Source organism: Stylophora pistillata, chromosome 3 (assembly GCF_964205215.1).
Source record: "Stylophora pistillata chromosome 3, jaStyPist1.2, whole genome shotgun sequence".
Lineage (NCBI taxonomy): Eukaryota > Metazoa > Cnidaria > Anthozoa > Scleractinia > Pocilloporidae > Stylophora > Stylophora pistillata.
In genome coordinates, this window is record NC_142521.1 from 34,757,722 (window position 1) to 34,779,790 (window position 22,069).

At 38.8% G+C, this 22,069-nt stretch overlaps 3 protein-coding genes and 1 long non-coding RNA gene across 5 annotated transcripts; 2 read left to right on the forward strand and 2 right to left on the reverse strand.

Annotated features, from left to right (window-relative positions):
* The first annotated feature begins 4,672 nt into the window (after positions 1–4,672).
* LOC148735797 (uncharacterized) lies at positions 4,673–7,062 on the forward strand. The gene is made up of 3 exons (XM_088754900.1): positions 4,673–4,860; positions 5,039–5,704; positions 5,899–7,062. The coding sequence occupies exons 2-3, from the start codon at positions 5,055–5,057 to the stop codon at positions 6,317–6,319; spliced, it is 1,071 nt and encodes a 356-aa protein (XP_088611026.1). The 5' UTR covers positions 4,673–4,860; positions 5,039–5,054; the 3' UTR covers positions 6,320–7,062.
* On the reverse strand, positions 6,691–13,859 carry LOC148735798 (uncharacterized). Of its 2 annotated transcripts, XM_088754894.1 has the most exons (7): positions 13,707–13,859; positions 13,447–13,621; positions 12,763–13,021; positions 11,992–12,225; positions 11,575–11,826; positions 10,288–10,473; positions 6,691–9,162 (listed from the first exon to the last, which is right to left on the reverse strand). In XM_088754894.1, the coding sequence occupies exons 2-7, from the start codon at positions 13,560–13,562 to the stop codon at positions 8,713–8,715; spliced, it is 1,497 nt and encodes a 498-aa protein (XP_088611020.1). In that variant the 5' UTR covers positions 13,563–13,621; positions 13,707–13,859; the 3' UTR covers positions 6,691–8,712. The 2 variants fall into 2 exon arrangements, with proteins under 2 accessions (XP_088611020.1, XP_088611021.1); XM_088754895.1 differs by lacking the exon at positions 13,707–13,859 and having other exon boundaries at positions 13,472–13,582.
* LOC148735799 (uncharacterized) lies at positions 13,771–14,538 on the reverse strand. Its single transcript, XM_088754918.1, has one exon. It carries the CDS (start codon positions 14,449–14,451, stop codon positions 13,771–13,773), a length of 681 nt encoding a protein of 226 aa, XP_088611044.1. The 5' UTR covers positions 14,452–14,538.
* A 1,247-nt stretch (positions 14,539–15,785) lies between these two features.
* Positions 15,786–17,166, forward strand: LOC148735800 (uncharacterized). The gene is made up of 4 exons (XR_015999215.1): positions 15,786–15,862; positions 16,409–16,464; positions 16,582–16,667; positions 17,053–17,166. It is a non-coding gene; the product is annotated as an uncharacterized LOC148735800 (long non-coding RNA).
* Positions 17,167–22,069: the final 4,903 nt, after the last annotated feature.

A 22,069-nucleotide genomic window follows, 5' to 3' on the forward strand; every position in this document is an offset into this window, starting at 1 on the left:
GTTTTTTACTTGAAAATAAAGTGACCTTAACCCGGGCCTTAACCATTAAGCTAAGATTAAAACGATCGTTAAAAGATGATCCACGTCTGACCTTTGAATACGCTGAATAGCTCTCACAAATACCTATCGCTAATATAAGCGAGCACGACCGTGCATACATATTAAGCTTTCGTGCCGCAGTGAGCACCGTCCAGGTGACTTGCGATCCACCAGAGATCTTAGGTACTTTTGAACTGAATAAATGGAGCCATCCAACAAAGAGGGAATCCACAGTCAGAAGAGTTGGATGACAAAAAATTATTGCTGCTGTTTAAAATGAAATATTCCTCACGAGACATGAGATGATGCCAATAGGACCCGCCATTTTGGACGTGAGAGTGTTAGGACTGGACCGAGTTTCCATCCCTCCCCCAATATTCAAGCGTAAATGTTTGTGTCCTTATCAAGTATTAAAAGTGTAGCGATAAGAAGGTTCAGGAGAATTTTACGATGGCGCCCGGCTTTGTTCCTTTAGAGGGGTAAATGATCAGTGCGGTGCCGTGTCATAGGCTCTGCACGAAACAGGATTGAATCCTTTGTTGTCTCGCGATACTGACATGACTGCTTGGTTAAAACACAAGTACAAGGGGTCAGGTGCGTCTGGGGCGAGAGGAAGACTGGGTGATGCCAAAGCTACAAGCACAGGTAATTCAAAATATAAGAAAGGGCTCGTACACGCGCATAAATGTACCATGTGGCTTTTCAACTGCAACTCTCGCCAAGAGCGGTCCTCTCAACGTCCCGTCCAAACAATAATTCAATTATTTTTTTTTTCCTATGAAAAGGATTTAGGACACATGTCTCAAAAATAGTTTGGTTGTTTTCCAATTCTCTTTTGTATGAAGATTTCAACTTTCGCAAACTTTCTGCCAAGGGAAGATTAGCCAAGGTGTTGCAATAGCAAAACCTTAGTCAACTACAGTCATTGTACAAGTTTTTTGACGTTGAAATTATAAGTATTGCTAATCCTAAGCCTTCGTATTATGAGCCTCTTCTACAGTTAGCAAATTCCTGTGATTACCGCAAGTGATGGTCGACAAACCCGCGTTACTCAAAACTCAGTGAAGGTTGCGTGACTCCTCGACTTGGTCCAGTCCTTTCACTCTCACCTCCAATATAGTAAGGTAGTCGATACAATAACAATCGCATATCGAGCTGTTGCGTGGTATGTTTCATATAAACTGCAACACAAAATATTTGTTATCCAGCTCTCCTAACTGTGGATTTCTTATTTACTGCCGGATGAATTGATTTAATAAGCTCTAACGTACCAGGGAAATAGGATGGATCACAAGTCACCGGGACGCTACTCTCTACAACTTGTATGTATTAACTTGCTCTTTTACTGATGCCATCATGCGTATTTACAAGAGCTAGCAAGGCTATCAAAAGTTTAACCATAGATCTTCTGTTAACGGTCGTTATCATTAAGCTCACTTCATATTGTATCAAAAATGGGTCCAACAAAATATAGAGACTTTGCATGCTTGTGAGTATACTGAGTATGTATGGAATATGACCTGAAAAATATAAATCGGAGGAAGTTCAAGCATCTCTAAAAAAGATTGTCATATCTAGGTGAGAACTTCGTCATTTGTGCTCTATGATGGGTACTAGGTTTTCAAAGGAAAAAAATTACCTTTATTTGCTAAACCCGGGTGTATGTAGTGCTAATCAGAGGCCTTCTTAGAGCATTTGTAAGCTATAAGTCGTGGTATTTCCAGATAATGACAATGGATTGGCTTTAATGTTTCATTTTCATGCACCTATTACAAAATAAAGGCTTTAGCTCAAGAAATTGATCTGTTTATAGCATGAATTAGGCTCAAAACTCCATTTTTCTTGACCTGAGAGGGGCATGGAGAGTTTGTGCCAAAAACCTAACAAACCTTATTAAGCCAAATTTTTCTCAACTGATTTTGATAAATGGGTCACTAAAGTACATACTGGATCTGGTATGGAATTTATGCAAGAAGGCAGGTGAGTGTTATGGTTTTTTGAAAAATAGCAATTTCGGGTAATGATTTTGACTTCAATTTTGACCTAACTTTAGCCCCAGGCCCCTCTCTGTCTAATGACTTGAGAACAAAGTTACATTTATGAAGTAAAAGATCCACTATAGTAGAGTCCATGGTCAAATTCATTTGGCAGCAGAATTTACCAATGGAGTTTTATAGCACTTTCAAAATGCCACCAAGAAGGATGAGTTTTTAGTGCTCCACAGGCCGCAAATGGGACTCCCCCCTGAAACTCCAGAACAAACAGTCAGAGAAGTGAGCCAAAGTAGCTTTTGAAATATCTTATGACACTCAACTTTTGTGCCAAGGTTCAGCCGAATCGGTTGACCACCACTTTTTTCCCCTGGAACACTTTCTCAGACAGGGACACTTAAGTCGAAAAATAATTCGTTATGGCATAATTTTCTCAGAAATCTGTTAAAATACCCGTCGGGATTGCCCGCCCATGTCATCAAGCGAGGTTTGTACACCGTGAATACGTGGCGACCTCAGGTGTTGTCTCCAAAATCAATACTATTGGGTACGATAATGATTAAAGCGTGAAGTTGAGAAGCCGAAGCTAACAGGAAGCCTCTTACCCTATGGAAATCCTTTGTAGTCTGAGCCGCATAGTTGTATTTTATTTTATCCCTCAGTAACCAGTTCCAAAATTAGATTATTCTCGTGATTTTAATTGGACGATCCGATCAAATTTTGCCCACAGCCTGTCCCACTATACACTTACCGCTGTTGCGTGACAAAATCAAAAAGGATTTAATTGCGAAACATCTCACTGACAGATTCAGTGAGGTGGCAGCCAAAATAGCGCCAAACTCAAATTATTGAGACCGTATTGAAGACATTTTGTCATGCATTGCGACATAAATTGAGGTTGTTTACCTGACAGGAAGACGAATTACATCATCTTCCACGAATTTGAAAGAGTCTGGAGAAACTTTTTCCGCATTTGCACTAACAGCGGAAGTTGAAGGTAGGCCACCGGCGCACATCAAATGAAATGTTTCTATAGCCTAAAAAGGGACTGTGACAGATTGGTTAGACGAGAAACTGAAGTGTTCTATTCATGTGAAGAATAAAAATCCTGCACTTTCTCCTCCACGTTTCCTTGATAAATTTGGCTAAGATTCCAAGTTGCTGCCAATGTTCGCGCAAAACGGAACATGTAAAAGGGAATATGTTGTTACCTTTCAGTGTATATTGCCTTTCAGAATAATTTTACCAGCAGTGTGATATATATAGGATATATTTATTGAATTGAGGTGGGGGAGGAGGGTCTGCTCTTTTAAAGTGACTTGATGAATTCTTAGAGGAACAAAAAAAAATTTCATTTTGTTTATAGAACGGTAGTCTCTTTTGCCTCTTTGTGTTTATGTCTTTTTGTCGTCTGTGTCGTATTTATGTAGTCTGATACATATGTAGGCGTGGTAGAGTTTTGCTAGATCTTTATTTTCAAGATCTTCTCTTTTTCACGACCCTAAACTGTGTGTCGATTGACACAGCAAAATTAGTATTGTGCCATCATACACGCCGCTTAGTATCCGCCGTGTCATTTTACCCCGTGCTTGATTATCTAGCGTGTCATTTTTCTGTGCCAATGCGTTCACCTCAGTACACATTTTCCCGAGGAGGGTTACAATAGTGAAATTTCAGGTGCTAATAGTTTATTGTTCCTATGGCGGTGGTGCTCGAAGGCTACGGGCCTTTGCTTTTATCTTTACTAATGTTGACAGAATGTTAAAAATCGGTACGAGAACTAACTTGCGTGTGTTGTCCGGGCCTTCCTTCGTGTGCGTTTATACTCCACTCTTCGGACCTGTTGCCGGGTTCTGATGTGAAGAAAGGTATATTGTACTGCGCGTTCTTTTTACAATCTTTACCAGCCTCATCATAGTTTGCCCCTCCAGAAGGGTTAAAGTCGGGAAACAGCTGTATTGGACAATTTGGTGTTGTGCGTTTTGCACCATTGAAGTGGAACATATTAATCGTCTCGGGATCCAACAGACCCAATGCCTAGTAAGAAGAAAATTCACAAAATTAAGAATGAGGAAATGTTAATTTGTTGAGAATGATATTTCTCTGTTGCCTGACCTCTGTTTGACGTGGGTCTCTTTAATTCATTGCTTATTAATGATGATTTATTTTGAATGAGGTATTCTACCTTGGTGTTTTGCTCCTGATAAAAGGAAATTAATGAACTGCCTTTCCAACTTTTTGTCTTTTTACATAATTCAAGCCTGCGGTTATATTTTACGATTGTAATAATTCATGACCACAACTCTTACTAATTCATTGGTTAAAACTCAGCAAAATTTAAAATGTGAGTCCTAAACTGCTGCAAATATCAAACGAGCATTATTTGAAATAACGATTACGAGTTTATTCGAAAAATAATTCACTGTAACAATACCCGTCAGATTAAAGGACCATGTCCTCAAGCAAGATGTGTACACAAATATGTGGCGACCTTTAAATACCTAAATTTAGGTTATTTCAATGACAGGAAGACGAATTACAACATCTTCCACGAGTTTGGAAGAGTCTAGAGAATTTTTTTCCGCGTTTGCACTAACAACGGAGGTTGAAGGTAGGTCACGTACATCAAATAAAATGTTTCTTTAGCCTAATAAGGGATAACAGATTGGTAGACGAGAAACCGGGAAAACCCCAGATGACTAACTCCGTAGCCCCTGACAGAGAGGAAGTCGAACATTTGGGCCTCTATAAGATTGAGAAATACATTTAAAGTTTATTTGTACATTGATTTTCAGTCAGTAATATCAGGTCTCACATCATATAGAAACTGGTAAGAATCTCCGAATATAACCTCTGTTTTAGAGTTATTATTCCGCTAGCTTCAGCTAACTACATAGGTATTCAAAGTTTGAGGTTATGTGTGCTATTTTTAACAGTTCAAGACCTTTTAGACGAAGTAGAAATTTGAGTAACTATATGTGAATTCCCATCTGTTTCTTATTATCCAGAAACGAATCCGCCAACATGGAGCAGACGAAACAAATTGGTGTTGATCATCATGGAAAAGACGCGGTGGATTTTGCACCATTTGAACACAACTACATTGGGCATAAAGTTTGCATGACGTCAGAAAATTGGAGCAGACTAGACAGCCTTAAGCTTCCCAATGGTTTGGTGCTGTCTCTGGGGCAAATTATAGCACTAGCTGGAGATTTCTATGGGGTACCCAAGCAGCCAATTATCGATCCCTACAACCAGACTGACGATGATCGCTATCGGCGCTTTATTGACGCATACAACTCACTGGCACGAGAGCCAAAGGAAAAGTTGAAGCCAGAGTTGAATAAACTTTTGGCTGCATTAGAGGACGAAACCCGAAATCTTCAGAGCCTCAAAGATAAATTGTGGGATGAAATCACTGGGGGTAAATGGTTTTGGTTTCTGCCTGTCAAACACGGCCGAATGTTGAAGTTAGCTAAAACTAATCATGACCATTTTCTTCCCTACGCCAAAGAAGCTTATGCAACGGGTCACAAGTTGGCGATGGATAAAGCTAGAGAGGCGAGTTGTAAAACTAACGCTGAAGAGAAGGAGAATTTGATACACGAAGCCTTATCACTAGATGGCTTTGCCTGCCACTTCCTGACTGACAGCTTCTCGAGTGGACACATTCGGTACAAATCATGATTGTTATTGTCATTACCGTGATCGCTGTGATGTGCATTGTCGCTTTTATCTGCGCACTACCAATTGTCATGTACATGCGTAATACATAACTTTCAAGTTTTGGTTTTGTCAAAAGTCTCTTTCGTTTGTCAGAATAGTCTAAACAAAATTGAGTATTCCTTTGCTGAAATTCTGTTTGCAGGACACCCAGAGTTGCCTTGGCTAAGAGAATTATCCCACGCAATCTTGGTCATTACTTGAGCAAGCATATGCACGATGAAGATGGTAAAATGGGCCTCCATGTGACAAATAAAAGAGGCGATAAGTGGATAGTATTCGGTGATGGACTGCTTCTGAATGAAGACAAAAAAGACAACCTAAAGTTTGTGATCGAGGCCGTTAGAAAATCAGTCGACCAAGTGTTTGAGGCTTACAATTATCCATCTAAAGATCTCAACACCGCTGTAATCACTGACATCATCCCAAGTCTTGAGCAAGAAGGTAAAAATCATGCCCCTTTGTTCCAGGTTAAGGATGGGAAACTGTACACGAGGTCCATATTAAGTTTTCTTAAGCAGAAGCTCGCGACTAGGAGAAGACGGAGTGCTGTAACATTAGTCTAGATGCGAAGTTTAACATTATGAAGAGGAAAGAAATTAGTAGTAATCAAAAAAGGAACTTCATTAGAAGAAAATAGGCGGGTTTGAGTTTCCTCAGCCCTGTTTTGACTTTTTTCCAACGGAAGAAGTAAAAATGTGTTTGATAAAGGTATTTTATAAATACGAAGTAATTTCCTTTGTTGAAAAATTTACTACTCTGTAGGGATATAAAAAATATTCCATGACTGAAGCCAATTCGCGTGTTTGCCTGCTGTTTATATATTGTATTTCTTCAAAATATCATTGTAATGATTTTTATAGCATTTCTTGATGACTTGAGCTTTGAGGGTTTAAATGTTTGAAGAATATCATGATAGCTAAAGACTGCATGTGGCTACTGGTAAAGCACAAATTTTATAGTATTAAAAAGAACTAGAGGTTGTCTAACAACGTTAGAAGAGATTTTTGTAAAATATTTGTCTCACGTGCAAAATAGGAAACCTACTGCATCCCACATGTTAATGATTACCCTAATCTACAAAAGATGATTCAAGAATATAATGACATTCTAATAGTCTAACTGACATTCAACCCATAATTAAATGGTTACAGCTAATAACTTGCTCGCAAATTTAGCGGCTCTTTTGGCTTAAGTCGCTGATTCAAAAAGTGCTCTCTTTTCAAATAATATCTATTGAGATACTTCTGCAGGGAAAAGTTTTGATATGAATTAAACGACGGTGGATGCCACCGTGAAATTATTTTGAGTTGCCTACGGTTTCTTTGTAGTCCTTGTATCGTCACAACCTGTCACGGTAGGAACTGAAAAGATTATACCTTCGGTTATTTTGTTGGTTCGTAATAAAGCCGCGAAATGATGAGTGTATGATGAAGAATGATGATAAATGTTTTTTAGACCTTATTTTCACTACTGCTCAGGCAGTGTTCATTACTGGAAAGGTCACTTTCATATTCACTTTAAGCATTACATCTCACTCTCACAAATCCACCTACTGTACATGATTAAACTTAAACCAACGAGGTTACTTCTGCTCTATAAAAGTAAAAAATAATAATAATATTTACTCATGATAAATCTCCTTTGGTCAAACATTCTAGAAATTACCAATGTAAATCGGAAAGAAAATGATGAAGAGCGCTTTTCTTAGCTTACCATCACTGATTCATTCTACCAAGCTCCATGTCAAATACTCTATCTTCAAGAATAAGTATAGGTAATTGCATGGGGCCGAGTAAAATTAAGGATTAATATCACGTGTCTTTTCGGATGTTGCTGAAATTGCCCGAGTCGCGCAGCGACGAGGTCAATTTCTGCAACTTCCGAAAACACAAGTGATATTAATCCTTAATTTTACGAGGAACCATGTGATTACTTGTTTACAATATAAGAGGCAAAATGTTTTCTTACTGATCTCGCGCAAAACGGGAAGCCATTGTTACAAAACAAACAGAAATTTCTTTACTTTGGCAGCCGTTGCCAAGCGATTTTCAGCCAATCTTTTTCAAGTAATTTTGCCCGGGGCAATTACAAAAATTAAGAAAAAATGCCCTTTGTCTTAACCAGTCACAATTCAGTAATTTTGCCCCTTATATGATAAGTGATGTAATGGCCTCTTCATTAGTTTTGACTTTAAAACTGATTTTTTTGCCGTAATGTTTCTGTCATTATGAGAAACACCATAACGCAACTTTCTCCTGCACAAGACTAGCTTGACTACCCATGATCAGTCATGTCTCTTCAACGGTTAGGATGGTGAAACGAAATACAATGCAGAGTGCTTGTCGGAAAGATCACAATGTGCCATGTCAGTTTGTATACAAAAGCTCCGAGCATGATATTTTTTAAACCAATTAGAAACTTAACGTTTGAAGTTTGCATCAATTTCTATCTAAACTCGAAAATTTAATAGTGTTGTGGTATATTTTAGGTCTATCAGCTGTGTTATCGACTATTTTAAAGAGCTGGGCCCGGTTGTTCAAGGATTAAATAGCGCTATCCATTGAATTAAAGTCTAAACAGTGAGTAACGCTATATGTTTTGCTAACACTTATCTGCCGGATAGCGATTTATCCGTTGCATAGCGTTATCCGCCCTTTATACAACTGAGCCCTGTATGTTACATGTCAGGAAACTTTGATCTAATTTGCAAGATCTCTTCATCGCAACCTATCATGTAAGAAGATAACCATAATAAGGCTATGATAATTCAAAATGACAGTTGCTATCGCATATAGTAGTTGTATCTAGTTATGTTAAGCTGTGATAAACGTTCCAAATTACCCGTAGTAAAACTATTTCATTGGACGATGCTCCTTAGAGAATTACACACTTTTGAGTGTCCACGAGAGAGTTATAGTACGCTAACGTGCTCTAAAATGATGGATAGTAAATCTGATCAGAAATAATGACGCCTTCTAATTGGCTCGTAAAGGTCATCCTCCACATTGTAATCGACACCGGCAGCTGGGTCTTTCACTGCAGGATTCAAAATTTCATAACATCCGGCAGCATCTTCGTTCTTCACGCATTTCACATAAGTCTCAATACTTTCCTCCAAGTAACTTAATGGCGAAGAACCCTGGGATAGCAGATGGTAGTGAAAGTCCCGCAGATTGAACTTATCTTTCAGATTATTCTTTGCGTACTCTCTGAGTTTCCTAATATGCTGTTGGCCAATCATATAAGCAGTGGCCTGGCCTGGTGCGCTTTGGTAGCGAGTCACTTCTCTTAGGGCTTCACCACTCTTATCCCAGGCGTAGTCTGCGAAAAATTTTAAGGCTTTTTGGCGGGAAAATCCTTGGTAGTGCAGACCAGAGTCAACAATTAACCGTAAGGCACGCCATACCTGTGGAGGAATAATTGAATTGAGGACGGGAATGTTTGCCATAGCCACTGATTCACAACTTGAAGTGTGTCAACTATGTGTTAGGAATGTTGGAGTTATCAGGAACGTTCGTGATGATACAAGAACCAGGTGTTTTCGAAAGAGATCATATAGGAAGTTTGAGAACCCACTAAAGACTCTGTAAGGAACTTTGGAAAGGCCAACACGGGCTTGTGCCCTTTCTTTGCAGTGATCAAAACCTAAGCGCAGAACCTCTTGGAGACTGGTTGTTAAACGGGATGCCTGAAAATTTGTAATTAACGTATTTTTTTCTTTTAGTTAATAGGGTATCTAGAGAAATCCTTACCCCATTTTGTGCAGTGCGCAAATATTGCTACTAGAAATCGCAATAGACAGTACTGTCAGGGTGAGTTACTTCAATTTTTGTAAGTTTACAACTTGAACTTTTTTCTTCCCCTTTATTTATTTGTTTCTTTTATTTTTTTTTAATTTTCAATCAAAGGGTACTTCGTTTTTCGGTGATTCTTATACATTTTAATGCAGACAACTAGTTTTCTTCCCATTAGACGTAGAATCGCATCATTGAATAAATTCTCGCATTCCGATTTGTTAACGAAGCGAGGTATTTCGAGTCGAATTGCGAGTTGAAAACGAGGCTAAGTGATATTATTTCGCGTATACGTAAACAAACAACTATAACTAACGCTATTTTCTTTTTTATCTTGTTTTTATTCAATTATGTGATTCAAGGAAAATCCATTACTTGAATCATGAATTCCGCGTTAAACTAAAACGTTAAAACCACGTTAAAACCGATATCGCACGAATCGCTGCGCAATTCGTTCGACATCGGTATTCAGGTGCAACTTAATGCGGAATTTCACCGTCAAGTAATGAATTTTCATATAATATTATTGTCAGGGGTCCTTAAAATTTGACAGATTTAGCAAGGACAATCAAGCAGACACCTATTTACTTAAAAGTGCGAAGTACCTTTACCAGGGTGGTTTTTGTCTAGCGTACAATGAAACTAATTTGACTGGGAGTATTTCGCAAACAAACTAATTTGACTCAAATAGGGTTGACAATCTCATGAGTCTGGTTCGATCTTTCCTAAATACTAACCTGCCATTTCAGCATTCCATATTTCTGCAAAGGCTCACCCTTATAGACATCAGTGTCCTCGCCAATCAATGGGTTCTCGGCGTACAGGCCCCAGCCCTCGGTAAAGGCAGTGTAGTAAGTTTCTCCATCAAGCCATTTGATGACTCCTCCACAACTATCCCGAAAGTGCTCCTCTAAACCTTGCACCTGCGTAAAGTGATGGAAGGGAAATTTACTTAGTATAAACCATCAATCAGCCTCAGAATTAATTGACACATCATGTTTGAAGTGTTCTATTCATGTAAAGAATAAAAAGTCCTGTTTCTACCGCACTCTAAATAGTTAACACACCCCCCTCCCCATTCAGTGTTGGCTAAAAGTCCATGGGATCGCGATACAGCTTTGTCTTTGCATTGTGGCGATAGGGGCGAAAACATTACTTAACAAAGGCAAAAGGGTTAAAACTGAAGTAATAGGGAGTTGAAAACATAAATGTTTCAACAAATTTTTCATCGATTGTAGTTCTAGGTAAACAATCAGGAACCCTCTACTGCTCTTTCTCTTCCGCGTTTCCTTGATAATTTTGGCCAAGGTTGCACGTAATGTTCGCGTAAAAGGGATTATGTTGTTACCTTTCAGTGTCAAGTCCGCTTGTCTAGAATGAGGTTTTTGAAGATGAAATTTACCAACAGTTTGATATCTTACTTATACTTATACTTATTGAATAGGAGGAAGGGGTTCTGCTCTTTTCAAATGACTAGATGAATTCTTAGAGGAAAAAAAAAACATTTTCATTCTGTTTATAGAACTGTTTATTCTACTTTGTCGTGCGTCTATTCAGTAATCGACCATGGATGACGTCAAATTAAGCTAAGGACAAATATATCATACTCGTTTTTCCCCTTCCATAGATGTACTCTCTCTGTCTAATGTGTCTTTTTGTCGTCTGTGTCGTTGTTAATGTAGTCTGATACATATGCAGGCGTAATAGAGTTTTGCCAGATCTTTATTTTCAAGATCTTCTCTTTTTCACGCTCCTAAACTGGGTGCCGATTTTCACAGTAAAATTACAATTATGCTATCATACACGCCACTTAGTAGCCATCACGTCATTTCACTCAGTGCCTATTATTTTTCCGTGCTAGTGTGTTCACCTTAGTACACGTTTTCTCGAGGAGGGTTACAATTGTGAAACTGCAGGTGCTAATAGTTTATTGTTCCTATGGCGGTGGTGCTCGAAGGCTGCAGGTCTTTGCTTTTATCTTTTCTTATATTGATAGAATGTCAAAAATCGTTACGAGAACTAACTTGAGTGTGATGTCCAGGCCTTCCTTCGTGTGCGTTTATACCCCACTCTTCGTACCTTTTGTCAGGCTCTGATGTGAAGAAAGGTATATTGTACTGCGCGTTCTTTTTACAATCTTTACCAGCGACACCATAGTTTGCCCCTCCAGAAGGGTTGAAGTCAGGGGACAGCTGTATTGGACAATTTGGTGTTGTGTGTTTTGCACCATTGAAGTGGAACATATTAATCGTCTTGGGATCTAACAGTCCCAATGCCTAGTAAAAGGAAAATTCACAAAATTAAAAATGAGGAAATGATAATTAGCTGAGACAAACATTTCTCCATAAACTGACCTCTTTTCAGATGACTGAAAGAGCTTTAATTAAAGAGAGCTGATCGGAAAAAGAATTGAAATTTTACAGTCAGTCCACTGCTCATACCATGTGGGCTTCATCGAACCAGTTTTGAAGCGCTCGCCATCTTGTGGGACAATATTTCTTCGCACCTTCAATGTCACCACACAGCACATGAGCATTTTCATCAGACTCATTCTTTGGAAATTCCTCTTCTAGGTAGTACAACTCAGATACTCTTGATTTCAGCTTCTTAATAAACTCTTTCTTAGCTGTATCGTTATCATTTTGTTGTGTAACCAGCCGTGCTACTTCTAACACCTACGAATAAGTGAACAAAATAACATATAAGTGGTAGAACAATGTCCAACTCAGTGGCAGATCTAGGGGAGGGGCACGGGCGGCCCGGGCCCCCCCCCCCCTCCTTAGTCAGGAAAAAAAAAATAAACGCAGAGGGAAGAAAAGCCGGCAGGTGAACAAGCACAAACAAAATCGCCCCCTTCCCCTCCCCCTTCCCCTCTCTCTTCCCCTCCCCTTCCCCTCCCTCTCCCCTTCCCCTTTCCCCCAACCCCCTCAACTCAAGGTCTGGATCCGCCGCCACTGTAATTGTACCAGATGCAATATTTTAATTTGCATTCTTGTTCTTTTATGTAAAGGCTACGTCGAAAACGCCCTCAAACTTTTAATTATTTCCTGCCCCCTCACCAATGCGGATGCATTTTGACAATGACTTTCCTGATCATTCTTCATGTTTTCATTGCATATCAACCACGCCTGAACACCTATTTTATTTTCGATCTAATCTTTAAAATCCAACCTCCAAAACTATTTTTCCAACTATAATGTTACGCTACCCACCTGTGGATAAAGTTCATTTAACATCTTGAATCCTAAGTCATTTATCTCCTTTGGGGACATGGTGTTTGTTGTAAAATAGGAGACAATCAGCTTATAAGAATCTTTACCGTTCAGCCGTTCTCCAGTTGGAAGCGACCTGTTCGTTGGTCTTGACTTGTCAGCGGTACTGTTGACATACACGTAGGGAAGAGGAAGCGTTGCTAAACCGCTGGACACGTTACTGGAGACGCAATATTGCATATGATCTCTTCTAAGATACCTACAATGGAGATGAAACAATGAGGTGATCAGACCAATGTCTCAGGTTGTGACTACGTAGCCACACGAATCCGCATGCGCAAAGGGGTTGTGCATGGCAACTACACACAGCACTAAACCTTTGGTATATTGAAAGTTAGTTCTATATCCAGGCGATCGCTTTGTCTACCTCTTCAATATTAACCACAATCTTTTTACAGTGTTCTCTGGGAGTACACAAGATCGATCTTATCACAAGTTTTCATTTGTAAAATTCAGAAGAGAAGGTAAGAGTTTCCATACGGGTGAAAAACAAAAAAAACAAAACAAAAAAAAAACACTCTGAAGGTTTGAAGGCGTGGATATTGTATCATAGATCAGCTAGGATAAAAAAAAATTCATTTCGTGAACGACTTAATCCATGCCCAAGTACATGTAGACGCTTACGTGAAGAAATCTTCAATAGGTCTACCAACGCTCTCCACAAGAGATTCTCTTAGGGACTGATTCACACTCCTTCTGTTTTTCTTTTCCCACACGCTTATTTCATCGGAATTCTTCATGAGGACTTCAAGAAACTCAGGTTGTAACAGACGTTTAACAAAGTCTTCTTCTAAGACACCTAATAAACGTGGGAAGAAATTAAAAAACATGTTAATATACTACCCAATTGTATCGAAAGGTGAGTTAATATAAACAATTCTTACCCTTAGCCCCGTTGATTGATATTTTACGGAAGGACGATGCTAATCCGTTGATACCAGCTTTGCATTATTCTACTGAGCGCACCATTCCAACCAAAACACCATACTCCATGTTCTTCCTGTATTGAACAAAAGTTTCCTTGATTTCGCTGAATTTCCTCAGCAAATTTTCCAAGTCTTCGGTGCTGTTTGGTTTGAAGTGATGAAGACTGTTTTTCATTTCAGAGCTAGTGTCACACAGGGGCTGCCAACACCACAGATTTGGACCAAGGAGAAAATCACCCGCATAATAGTTAACATCGTACGGCGTTCCAAAAATGTGTTGTAAATAGTGTTTCACCTGAGCCAAAGCCTTCCTTTCACGTGGTTTCAATTTATGCGACTCAAACGTTTTTGCATTTATTTCAACCAAAAGGGCCAGTGCTTCATCTGTAATAATCTTTATATTTCTCGGAGACGGGTAATAAGACCTATATTTTGCTCGTATTTCAGCTGGAGACACGTTCGGCTTGGTGGAGATTTTATTTGGATGAAGCCGGTAGTAGCTATCTTGTACTTTCTGGAGGAACTTGTCCAACCCTTTGGTAATGGCCTCCTCAGAGTAGGAACATCTCTCTGCTTTGTTAGGAGATATTCTACCCGGGCATGATGCATCACCTTTGCTTAGGAGTACGATTCCAGCAATGAGGAAAGCCAGGCCAGTAATGGCCAGAAATCCTGTCAAAACCAGCAAGTAGACAGTGCGCATGGTCTGGCAGGGCGGAATACCTCTTAACCAAACAGAGTGTCACAGTAAGTGAGTATTCTGATAAGATAACAGAAATCCAGTGTCCAGTGATAAGGAAAATAAATATCTTCAGAATCCTAATGCATTTATTAACAATAATTTGTTTAGAATGTATTTCTGAATAAGACATACAGGCCTCTACTCATGGCCACCTTCAAAAGTAAGCCTAGGTCACCATGAAAAAAAAATTGTGTTCTGGAAATTTCCTCAACTCATTCCTTTGGGAAATTCCTAAATGTCATGTGTGCATTTCCAGCGAAAGAATCAAGTAAAAGCCCCAAAATGACATTAAATTCAAGTTTATTCACTAGCGAAGGGTTATGATTAATTCTAAGCCTGGGATGTGCATTCCAAGAGTTTCGCTTGCTATATTCAAACATGTATTCAACTCTGATTATCAACTTGTTTACTCATCAGATACGATGAAATATATGAAGTTCATATGTTTTGAACTGCGGTAGTAGATACGTATGATGCACGATCCTCGCAGTAGATAGCGCTATTTAAGCAATAGCGAAAATCAGACCTGAAAAAAATCAGGCCTGTACGGGATTCGAACCACTGACCTCTGCGATACTAGTGCAGCGCTCTACCAATTGAGCTAACAGGCCAACTGGGAGCAGGCCGTTAAGTTGATTCGTAATAAACCCGTGAAAGTGATAAATCAGATACAATGAAATATATGAAGTTCATATATTTTGAACTGAGGTATTAGATACGTATGATGCACGATCCTCGCAGTAGATAGCGCAGCTCAAAATATATGAACTTCATATATTTCATTGTATCTGATTTATCACTTTCACGGGTTTATTACGAATCAACTTAACGGCCTGCTCCCAGTTGGCTTGTTAGCTCAATTGGTAGAGCGCTGCACTAGTATCGCAGAGGTCAGTGGTTCGAATCCCGTACAGGCCTGATTTTTTTCAGGTCTGATTTTCGCTATTGCTTAAATAGCGCTATCTACTGCGAGGATCGTGCATCATATGTATCTACTACCGCAGTACAAATATATATGAACTTCATATATTTCATTGTATTACAAGTTAATCATGTGTGTTTCCTTCTAGTCACTTACTGTTGTATACCGCTCTACACAAATGTGTATTGAGCCCTTTTTAACAGAGCTGGCTACAATTCACAACTAGTACTTACGAGTTATATATTGAATCCAAGATTAGTGGTTCTGAAGGCAATAATGGTGCATTCTCATCTATATCCCTTGAAATCAGGAATATTGGATATCAACGACAAATGTCCCAGGTTAAACGCTACTGGCGACCAACTTGATGATCATGATGATGGTGATAATGTGGGTTACCTTTGTGACAACTGTCCAAAAGACTACAATGCCTTGCACAATGGAGACCAGGTACGGCCAGCAAGACCTTTTGCAGGACGCTTAGATCTCTTACTACCAAAATCGATAATTTTTCCGTTCCATTTGGATTCTGTAAAAACCATTTTATTTATTTTTTGAATGAGACGATAATGCGCTCACCTTCTCGAGTCTTTCGTAAGTCTGCACTGAACGATTACCTGGCAGACTTACTGGGTCAAATTTGCTCTAAATTGCTTACTCGCTGATATTTATAAAATCAAGCCAACAAAACTGTGTTATAGAGGCACCTCAACGGAATTTAGTCTTTGAGACGAATATAAAAGGCAATACAAACTCCCAGCCGTTTAATTTGCATGCGACGGCAAAACAAGCTGAGTTTATAGCACAACACTTCACTATCACTGCTATGGTTGATAGTATTCTTGTAATAAGAACCGAAATATCACGTTTAATTTTCTGTTACTTGTAATTTCTTTCTATACTTACAAGTAGGTAATCAGTTCTTCGGTGTTGTTATCTCATAATGTTTTGTAGTCTCAAGATATAACTATAGTTATGGTGCAATTCATCCTTTAGCCGGACAATAACGAAAACGGGTACGGAGATGTATGCGATGGACCTGGAAAAGACAAGTAAGAGATAACAACTCCCCTCCTCCCCCCCCCCCCCCCCGATATCTAGTGGTTGCCTTCGTAGCGCAGAAGCTCTTATGTGCGATACACTTCTTACAGACAAATTTCTGTTTTCAGGGATGGCGATGGAATCCTTGACGAGTTTGACAACTGCCCCGATTTACCAAACGGTGAACAAGGAGATGCCGAGAATGACAAGATAGGTGAGAAAATGTACAAAACATGTTTGAAGAGTTCAATATATATTCTTGACATAACGAGAAAGCACAAAAATCGTCACAAAGCGTGTTGCTACTGAGATCCTGAAAAACTAAGATTTGTCCATAAAAAATGAGACACGCGTATATGAATTTCTAATTGTGCAAGATATGCTCACTCCATGTGGGAGTTCTAGTAGATTTTAAAGGTCTTGTGTCCACTGGGGTTAAAATATTTGATAGCTAACACGAAACTTTATTCAGCCTAGTGGCTGTAAGCTGAATGTTATGCAGATGGTCATGGGGTCGATTAAAGTCCCGCAAAACTGAATTGACTAGAGCACATATCCTTTGTGATTGATTTTATGTGATCTGGTGTTTTTGTTGCAAGGTGACGCATGTGACGACGACCAGGATAACGATGGCGTGACTAACACACGGGATAACTGTCCCATGATCAGTAATCATACCCAATAACATAACAAGCTATCTTATGATGTCAAAGGTATGAAGCAAAGAACAACCACGGTCGCTGCGAGACGAAACGAAAGGTTTGATTTAAGAAAAAAAAGTTTTTGTCGGTTAAAAAAATCCACAAGGAGTTGAAACTACTATTAATTTTTATAAGATATTTTAAAGATTGGTATCAAAGGGAGGAATCAATATAACAACTGCATAGATTATTCATTCCTTTCGTTATAGGACTGATACATATATTTAAATGATAATTTAAATTATAAAAGCATTTTGATTGGTTTTTACTCATGATATATTGGAGAACAGAAGTATAGATGACGTCACTACCATATCTTGCTCTTTTATCAAATCAAAACAAATAAAGTCCATGTTGCCGTGGGTCTGTACAGTAATAGATCATAGCATACGACTGAATGTGACATGAACATATTTATCACACTCGAACGTGCCTTGTGTGCCACTTTTTTTTGTTCTTACCTCCTCACATTTCCACGTCATCAATGAATCTATTTATTAGATATACTGTAACCGTCACGTGTCAGAAACGATTTGTCAAGGAGCTGAAATACAAATATTTAAGTCACAGTGAAGACGTCCACATAGGATCGGTATGTTTAGCCACATACATCAACGATGTCATCTTGTTTTCAGCACTCCCTGTGGGTGACGCATGCGTTGAAGATTATGATGGTGATGGTGTACCGGATGTTGAAGACACTTTTCCCAATGTTAAACATATCAGCTAAACAAGCTTCCTGGATTATTTCACAGTTGATTTGTACCCGGGACTAAGTGACCCCGTCCCGCAGTGGAAGGTGGCAAAAATTGTAAAGAAAAAAGTTTAAAAAAGTCTCGGTTGTGAGGTTTTACCTTTTTTTTTTTCCTCTTTGTCTTTAAGCTTTCTTCGCGTTGAAGGAAGGCACAATATATTTGCATAGGAAGACTGAAAAATGGTAATAACATTGATAACGCAAAAAGGCAAGCAATTAATGAAAGACATAGAAGAAAACATGGATGGCCAAGGAATAATTGTAAGATAGTATCATCAATAAGATTATCTCAATCGTTATCATTATATTATCATCATTAACATTATCATAATCATAAAAGTCTTAGCTTGGATCAACCCTAACCCTAAGCAATAAAAAGAGAAAGAAAACTTTACATTTTCATAAAATGATTTTGTTCGTCTCTTTTTCCTCCTCAAAGATTTAAGATTATCTAGGCAATCACGGAATTCTCTCAGAATGACGCTGCAATAATTCCAAGCTGGATGATCTGACAGTTTCATTGAAGCTGTCATATGTGGGGAAGAATATTACAAAACATCATTATCTTTCTAAATTATCTATAATTTCCAGGGCGTTGATGTTGAGCACCTGACCGACACAAATCACCCAGGGATGCTCATATGTAAGTTCATTGTCTGTCAATTCTCTTCTGGCACATTGTTCTTAGACAGCGTACAGTATATAAATTTTGGCGAGCACAATTTTAGGTTGGGATCTCGTTTGTATAATCGTAGTTTCTAAATTTGAATTGCACCTGGTGCCGCTTTTCACTCAGTAACCACTGTAAACAGCATTACCTAGTGTGCCTTCCTTCGAGTACCACCTCTAACTTTATTGTTGAAATTTCTTAGGTTCTACACGCTACGGACCCGTTGATTATAGTGGAACAGTTTATGTCAAAGATCGCGAGAGTTCTGATTATTTGGGCGTGGTGTTTGGGTATCAGTCGAATCGAAAGTTCTATGTTGTGATGTGGAGAAGAGAAAACATCAACTTCGGCCAAGGTGATATCCACGCTGGTATAAAGGGACTGCAACTTAAGGTAAGAGTTAATAATTAATCCATAACTAAAATACAAACTGACACCGTGATATAACGCAACACTACTCCCTTAGTAAAAAAATACTGCAACACTATTCAAAACGAAACACTGAAATAGAAAAGGAAATTTCTTTCCATGGAATATCACTGCTTCTGAGTTCTGACTGATATGCAAAAGATTTTGAGGCATTACGTTAGAATGCTTACATCAGAAAAAGGAAAAAAGATGATTCCATTGGCAACTTTATGGTATGTTTTATTCAACGCAAGCTCATTGGATATTTGTTAAATGCGACGATCTGAAAATCGGAAATTCTGGGTTCGAATCCGTTCATATTCCTTCTTTGTCTTACTCACTTGAAATAATGCTCGATGTGTCTCTTTGATTTCTTTGTTTCGTTCTTCCGTTATTATTTGGATGGATGTAATGGAGCTGTGAAGTGGTTAAATTTGGTTTGATTTTTAAGGCGTGTCTTATACATCTAGCTTGTAGATTCAAACACTGGATTAGGTCCAAACTTAGCGAATGCATTGTGGTACTCAGGAGATACTCCAAATCAGGCAATTTTGATTTTTTTCTAGCATAAGGTATATCACTGGAACTTCCATAGAAAAAGAGAAGGGATTTGAATTGCAGTAACTACATGATTTTATTACGGGGTAGCAGAGTGAATAGACAGCCACAGCACAACTCACATTGAACTTACTGGTTGCATAGGCATCGACAAAATTGTTGGAATTTTCAGATACAAATGATTGAAAGGCTCTATCTAAGGAGGTACAGTACTGATATCCTTCTATTTGTAATTTCTTGATGAATAGTACCGGTGTAGCTCTCACTGTGTTGAAGTTCATAATCAGTCTCTGACAGATTTAAAAGTGTGGGTAATTCTGTCTGCATTTAAAATGATTGTCTGGTTAACTGAAACAAACATGAATACAACTGATTTCCAATGCTCATTATTGACACGAGATCATTAGCAGCACTGATTCCTCGTTTGTTATTGTAAATCAAAGAGCATAAACTCATTGCAACAAATTGTTGTCCTGAATTTTTGTCCAAATATCAATTCACCAGCTTGGCTACATGGTGCCATTATTGTTTTGCTAGGGTCAATGTTCATTGGAGTAGGACCAGAATTTTTCTCAACATCTGAACTCAGTTGAAATTTACAACAGTTTGATGCGTGTGTCTGACTCATATAAAGACACAAGGGTCTGTTGCAAGAAAACATTGATAAATACCACCTTGCTCTATATTTCAATTTCATTATTCTCTGATATATCCTCGCTGAACAATTCAACAAATACTTCTCATCATGTTTTGAAAATTTATTTAATCTTACCCTCTTCGTATTAAGCTTACACAATATTCTTTGTAACTCTTTTGACCTTCACATAACGACGTAGCCAAGAGGACTTCGGTATGTTTGGACGAATACGCTCACAAACAAATTCCTTCAGTTTTCTGTCCTTTCTTCTGAGACGTTACTGCAGTCTCGATCACGTCTAAATACACAGTTGTGTTTACATGTAAACGTAATATGACATGACTCGTTTGATATAGCGGGTTTCGCTTGATATTTCGCGATAAAGGTTCACTCGTAAAGGATCGCTCGTAAATTGATCTCTCGTAAAGTTCGCAGAACGACCCGTTCTCAAATCTACGGAGCCCTATAAGGGACACACATCTTTTTTTATTTTAATGCCACTTTCAGTGCCACTTTTAGTGCCACTTTTTGTGCCTGGGAACGAGGTTGAATTAGCGCAGGCTCGTGTTGTTTTTGGAACAACATGGAGAGAGCGGAAACGCCGGGAACATGTAGCGATCTAATACGGAGCCCTATAAGGGACACACATCTTTTTTATTTTAGTGCCACTTTTAGTGCCACTTTTAGTGCCACTTTTATTGCCACTTTTTGTGCCTGGGAACGAGGTTGAATTAGCGCAGGTTCGTGTTGTTTTCGGAACAACATGGCGGAGAGAGCGGAAACGCTGAAAACATGTAGCGATCTTTTGAAGGTAAGTTCGTGAATATTCATAATATCGTATGGTATCTTCATAAATATTCAAGTTCTAAGAGTCGGCTGAGCGGAGTGGAATGAGTTAATTGTTCTGCATGTAACGTTTAATAAACCTCCTTTAATACAATTAGCGGTGGCGACACTACATCAACACAACAAGATGGCCGACCCGATTTTCCCGCTCTCTTCCTTTTTGTCCTGGGGCGAGACTAGCCTCGTTTTCTAGCAACGTTTCATGCATTTCTGAATCACGTAGCTATTTGTTTCTGTCAACACTCGTGGTCACTGCGCGAACTGTACTTGTTGCGTTGCAGTAAGGATCAAATAAGCTAACCAAACCGTGCGAATGAAAACAAAATCAGCCCGTCTTGAAATGTATTAGGCGTCCCGCTTTCATTGTTGTAGAAATTAATGTTGTGCTCACTTCCTTAACAAACATTTTGTGTATAATATCAGCAACTGCTGGTTTTGTGCCGTGCGGTATCAGTCAAATCTTGGGGCGTCCATCCCCCACAGGCAAACCACTTGGCATTTGAATAACTTCCCCCCCACCCCTCAAAAAAAAAAAAAAAAGAAAATGGTCAATAATATTATTAATCCCGACTTTATTGCCATTTTACAAGTTACTCTTATTTTTTAACAATGGCCTGATTTTTTTCCGGCAGGTATGATTACTGTAATTTTTGGGGGCTTCCATTCCATTATGTATAATCCAAGCATAGTTGACAGATTTCTTCATTATTCTGCAGGTTGGTAATTTCTTACAAACACGAGAAGTGACGCAAGACATTGAAAGTCTTAAATATGAAAAGGTGAGTTATGCTTTGTCTGTGGGTATAAGAGGGATAGCTGTAACCGCAATAACAAATTGGCCACAATTTTCATGCTTCTAGCTTGTAGAGCAACCAGAATTCCGTTGGCAGGGTATGGGAATATATCCCTTGCCTTTTCTGCATTGGGGCTATAAGATATTCTTACTAGGTATTAAATGCTATTAATGCCCACAAAGAGAAATAGAATGGGCCATATATCACTGGAATGACTCTCTTCCTATATCATATATTAATACCTTTTT